Below are 6038 nucleotides of genomic sequence, written 5' to 3' on the forward strand. Positions count from 1 at the left end.
ACCCAAGCTTTTGAAGTGTCTGGAATATGACCGACAGTTGTTTTGCGAGGCACTGCAATCCTATTTTCTTAAACACCCCATTCCATATTGTAATTTGATAATGAACACGAAAAAATAATTGACATGGCGCAAAATCGAAAGAAGTTTTAAAATAATATGTATACGTGTTCCAGATTCAAAATAATCAAGTTGAAAAATGTGATGCATTAAGTAAAAAAGCGAACTAAACAAAATTTCGAAGTTGAGAATAAATAAAAGCGACACTACAATAAGCAATTATTTAAAAACAATTTCAGTGTCGCAAAATAAATGTTTCAGTGTAAAAGTAAGGTGTTTTAGACCTGTGTACATTGATTTAAATTTAAAAAAAAATTTCACCTCTACGACGGAACATCGATTAAAAAGGGCTCAACCGGTTTTCAACATTTTGTTTTTTTATGTGGTATTAAAAGAAAAAAAAGCTTCAGTGACTATTCCTTTACAATGAATTAAGATTCATAGGTGAGGCCTATACCAATTGTATTTGATACACTTCACTTCGTCTCGACTGTAAATGTTCCTTACGAGTTGCTGCGCTTAATATTGAATAAAGACCCGTAAAATGTCGTTTGTACAGCACAATTAAAACCAATGTGTATGAATTTTCGTCGATTTGGTTCTTAGAATTTATTTATTTTATAACTCTTTGAAAATATCTTTGATATTACTTTAAATGCTGTCACGCTGTGCTCACGTCATTTCAAATATAAAAGAAATATAGATCTTGATACAAACTACAGACATAAATCTTTAGAACTTTAGGAATGTCATATTAATCAAATTAACGATGATAAAAATACTTTATATAAACATAAAATTTTAACGCTACGTTATTATTTGGTCTAACCTTATTCTAACAACATTAAGTAAAATGAATTCTCGTAATGTACAAATACGCGCAAGGAAATACGTTCTTACAAAGTACTATAATGGAGAACCAAAAGAGAGTGACTTCGAAATTGTGGAAGAAGAATTGGGAGAATTAAATGAGAACGGTAAGATATTTTAACGCTCATTGTATTTTTTTATATATTGAGAAAGATTTACAGGTTATGACTAAATGTTCCTTTTACGCCATTAAACAAATCTTTATCATATAATTAAGTACTTATTTTTTAATGAATTGGTAACAATACAATTATTTTAATCCAATGATCTATATCTATCAAAGAAAGCACTAAACTAAAATTAGTTAAGGAATACTTAGTAACTTATAACGTATACAAGTATGTAAAAACTTATGATACTCTATTTATTCCACTGAGGAACTCAGATCAGAGCTCTCCTTGACGACACCACACTAGATTTAAATTGTTAAACTTACCCGCCGCCCTATCCATGAAGGTATTCCTTCTGTTATTTGTGTTGACTTTAGGTGTTACAATAGGTGCATATTTTTTAGCGTCCTTTTAAACACACGAAGACACACTTTACATGTTAACTCAGGACAATAAAATATGTAGTAGTATTTTTTGCACATCGTATTTTTTTACGTGGACCTTAATACTTGTTGCTTGGAAGATATAAGCGACTATATTATGGCTTGATAACGATAAACCGTGCTATAATCTCTGTAGCCTTCCATACCTAAATTCTATACTTTTTGTTATAAATAAACAAAATTATAAAAATTTGTCTACACTCGACAAAGACTAATCATTTTTATATTCTATGAAAACTAGTAAGATTTTTTACAGAAATATTAGTTCAGGCACTGTATTACAGTATCGATCCCTATATGCGGGCACACATGCATCTTCATAAATTACCAATAGACATGATTGGAAGGCAACTGGCCAAGTAAGTTGACAGATTAAACATATTACAATAAGTAATCTTTGAATGAACTAATAAATATAAGCGAATTAAGGAAATATAAGATTCAGAAACGAGAGTTCTAGCGCGAACTATGACTCCCTTATGTCAAAATACAATACATTTTTGACGTATTGTGAGTTGAACTTAGCGCTAAGTCTCATTTCTGGATATAACTACTCCATAAATCTCTATATATATAAAATTCTCGTCTCACAATGTTCGTTCCCAGTAAGTAAACATTTTTTGTATATTTTTTCGATAAACATTTTGTTTATGATACAAAAATACATACAACCCTTCTACTATCAACCCCTGTTTTTTTATTATAGTAGATAGGGTATTTTTATTGAACTGAAGATAAGTTTTCTGGAAATAATATACATGGCAAAACGTTGGCCGGGTCAGCTAGTCGTTTTTATACTTTGTTCTTGACTACAATTCATAATCATTCAGAATATTGTAAAAGAAAAAAATGCTATCTTAAAGATGTCTTTAAAGTAGTACAATTATTGGCAATATATTTTAGCCATGCCAATATTCTCACCTAACTTTCCCTAAGTAAGAATAATTTAAAAATAAATTCAATGAATAGATCTTATTACGTTGCTTTTTTTCTAGAGTAATCGATAGCCGTCATAATGCATATCCTATAGGCTGTTACGTAGTTGATTCGTTCGGGTGGAGATCTCATACAATTACGAATCCCAACGTGCCGTATCCAAAAGGCGATGGTTTACCGCTAGTTCGAGTTCCTGATGTCAGCCCACACCCGCTGTCCATTAGCCTTGGTATTTTGGACGTGCCTGGGTATGTATGTGATTCGATAATGGCGCAATAGGAGATGAGACAGCTTAGTTATCCACATAATCTCGACTGTGTTTCTGATTCACTGCTGATTTCCTTACAGAGAAAAGGCCTGTACCGCTGAATTCAAATATACCACCTGCCTAACCTACTCTAAACCACGGAATAATTATATCATTTGGAAACACAATAAATATCTTTCTAATGAAAGTATTAAATTTCTGTGGTTAGGCCGGTAAAGTTATTATATTTTTTTGTAAACCAGGTACACCGCACACTTCGGTATAACAGAGATTTGTAAGCCAAAAGCTGGAGAAACAATTGTTATTACGGGAGCGGCCGGCGCTGTTGGTTCACACGCAGGACAAATCGCTAAGATTTTGGGTAAGCTTTTAAGGAGCAAAGTACCGGCCATTGAAACATTAATTCATCTCGATATTTTTATGTGCAATTTTGATAATGTTCTATATCACTATCTTTTTATTGATATTATCAAAGTCAGGATCTCTATTAAGTCTTACAGCTAAAGCTATGATGACGAAGCTATGATTTCATTCATTAAAAACACCCATATATATATACAATATTAGGTTGCTTTAATGTTATAGTTTATATGTCAATGGCCTGGTATATACGTTAATTATTTAAATAAGTTCGACGTCCTGGTGGACAGAAAAACTGTGTTTAGTTTGTGTTTCCACCACACCAACTTACTCTATATTAAGATGATTTATGCAATATTATATGAATTAATAATAAATATAAATAAAGCTGAGCAAACCAACAAATTGTTTGTTAGAAAAAACAATTGATAACTAGTTTTATGGTCAGGTTGTCCTCTAATATAGGGCACACCTATTTTAGCCCCTTCTGCTCTGTTCTTGGATACTATTCTGATACTTCTTTTGTCTATTTCTATTTTATGCTTCATTTTAATTATTTATAAAAATATATATTCAGTAGTGCTATAGATGACGTATATTTTTATCACTTTCTCTGTATGTAATCCAGACAATTTTATATCCAATATAAAAGTTACTGCACCGTAATATTAAATTGTTTTGTGAATTTGACAGGATGCAAAGTTATAGGCTTCGCTGGGTCCGCCAAAAAATGCGAATACTTGGTAAATGAACTTGGTTTTGACCATGCATTTAATTATAAAGATGCTGATATAATCGAGGCCCTAATGAGTGTGGCTCCGAATGGTGTCGATTGCTATTTTGATAACGTAAGTTCCACGTTACGTAAGTTTATCTTTATAACAGGTAACAAAAATAATTTCATATAACAAAAACAATTATACTAAAGATATTGGAATACATAATAAGGGTTAAACATTTACGAAAGGAAAATAGACATTAAAAAAATAAAATGCATTTAATTAAAAAAGAAAACTAATTCGGCTATTTTGTACGACGGTGTAAAACGAAGGGTGCCAATGATTTTATAAATATTGGTAAGTACTCGTTCTTCAGTGCTTATTTATATTAATAAAGTCTTCTGAAATAGCGAAACTGACGTTGCAGCTTTTATTATATCCCTATTTTTAAGCCTTTATATTATATTTATTAAGTAATAGATGGTGAAAAAGTCTTCACATAGTCTACTAACAATTATATAAATATTCTTTTTAATTTATTTCAAGGTTGGAGGTGACCTAAGTTACAAAATAATGAGGCAAATGAAAAGAAATGGTCGAGTAGCAGTGTGTGGTTCAATATCGACATATAACAGTGTAGAACCAGCAAAAGGTAATCCTTTATTTCTTATTATTAATATAGTTATATATAGTTTGCACAGTTTGTAATAAATTACGAATGAAACCTTTAGAATTATGTAATTTTTATAGGTGAATGTACATCTAATTAATCTACAGTTATTATGTTGATAACAAAGAAATGTATGTGATATTCGCATTCGAAAGATACAATTTATTGTACCGTCTAAGTAAAAAATATGTATATCTTAATTACAGGAAGCGTACTACAACCAATAATTGCATATAAAGAACTTACGTTGAAGGGTTTCTTGGTATATCGGTGGGCAGATAGATTTGAAAATAGCACGAATACCACGTTAAAATGGGTGAATGAAGGAAAGTTAAAGTATAAAGAAGAAATTTACTATGGTTTCGAAAATATGGTGAAGGCATTAAACAGTATTCTGCGAGGAGAAAATATTGGAAAAGCTATTGTTAAAGCGTAAATAAATGGTAATTTGAAAATATTACGATTTACGTTACAGACTTACATTACATTTCATTTTAGGATTGTCTATGCTATACTTTTTTGCGATTGTCACTAAATGATAATTTACAAAGTGTCAAAGTTAAAAAAAAATACCGTTGGAGTAAGGTTTACCAAATAGAGTGTTTATAAATGTTGAAACTTGTTTACTTAAATAGCAAAGTGCAAACTCAAAGTTAACTGAAACGAACGAGAGATTTGGTTTTAATTTTTTTAATCCTTGTTCTTACAACCAATTGTTTATTTCGATTTAAAAGGAAAAATGGATTTTCCATTTAACTTAAATAAAATTTCTGCCTCGAGTACTAAAGTATATCTTGCTACTTTCGATTTCGAGATTGGAATTATCATTGCAGCTGGTGATGATGAATTCCTTTATATTGTTGCATTTAAAGATTCAAAAAATATTAAAGACATTTTTGTAAAAGTATCAAAAGAACTTTCATGTGAATTTGTAAATAAAAAGAACAAGTTACTAGAGAATTTCGAAGTAGAATTAAAAGATTATTTTGATGGTAAACTCAGGAACTTCAGTATACCGATTAAATCTTTTGGCACAGATTTTCAAAAGGTGTGTATGAAAACCAGAGATGTGTGATGCTCGCACAAAAGAATATTTTCATAATATTGTTTACACATAGTTATTATATATGTTTTGTATTTTATTAGTCACAGTTTGACATTATGTCTACCAAATATCTATTTAGTTTTACTTAGCACTGAAGATAATTTTGATTTAAACAGGAGGTTTGGGATTTGCTGTACAAACAACATTATGGAACAACACAGACTTATGGAGACTTGGCAAAAGCATTAGGGAGATCTGGGAGCCATGCTAGAGCAATTGGTGCTGCATGTGGGGCTAATGGACATATTATAGTTATTCCATGTCACAGGATAGTTGCATCAAGTTCTAAGGGCGGGTTCAGTAGTGGTGTTGACAGGAAAGAATGGTTGTTACATCATGAACATAAGTACAGTTAAAATGTTTTGGTAACTGCACAATTTTTTTAAACTTAAATGGTAACACAAAGTACAAACTTGTCTTAAAACAAAAAAATGTTAGGAATGAGTCATGTTATAAAATAAATTCATTTGAAATTACATGTAAATATATTTTATAAAAAA

The 6038-nt window shown here is 30.7% G+C and overlaps 2 protein-coding genes across 2 annotated transcripts; both read left to right on the plus strand.

Moving 5' to 3' along the window:
• Window positions 1–886: 886 nt before the first annotated feature.
• Window positions 887–4869, plus strand: LOC123709507 (prostaglandin reductase 1-like; the record flags this gene model as incomplete). Its single annotated transcript, XM_045660898.1, has 7 exons — window positions 887–1034; window positions 1737–1839; window positions 2476–2664; window positions 2927–3045; window positions 3738–3892; window positions 4310–4415; window positions 4640–4869. Coding segments are annotated over 7 exons (1050 nt in total), but the record flags the coding sequence as incomplete, so codon positions are not given.
• Window positions 4870–5003: 134 nt separating this feature from the next.
• Window positions 5004–6037, plus strand: LOC123709276 (methylated-DNA--protein-cysteine methyltransferase-like). The gene is made up of 2 exons (XM_045660465.1): window positions 5004–5481; window positions 5655–6037. The coding sequence occupies exons 1-2, from the start codon at window positions 5173–5175 to the stop codon at window positions 5892–5894; spliced, it is 549 nt and encodes a 182-aa protein (XP_045516421.1). The 5' UTR covers window positions 5004–5172; the 3' UTR covers window positions 5895–6037.
• Window position 6038: the final 1 nt, after the last annotated feature.

The sequence above is a fragment of the Pieris brassicae genome, chromosome 5 (genome assembly GCF_905147105.1).
Source record: "Pieris brassicae chromosome 5, ilPieBrab1.1, whole genome shotgun sequence".
Lineage (NCBI taxonomy): Eukaryota > Metazoa > Arthropoda > Insecta > Lepidoptera > Pieridae > Pieris > Pieris brassicae.

Excerpts from the sequence above, each read along its gene's own strand:
- LOC123709276 (XM_045660465.1), top strand. The coding sequence starts at position 5,173 with ATGGATTTTCCATTTAACTTAAATAAAATTTCTGCCTCGAGTACTAAA. Across the intron at positions 5,482-5,654 it reads TTGGCACAGATTTTCAAAAG|GAGGTTTGGGATTTGCTGTA; the intron begins GTGTGTATGAAA and ends TGATTTAAACAG.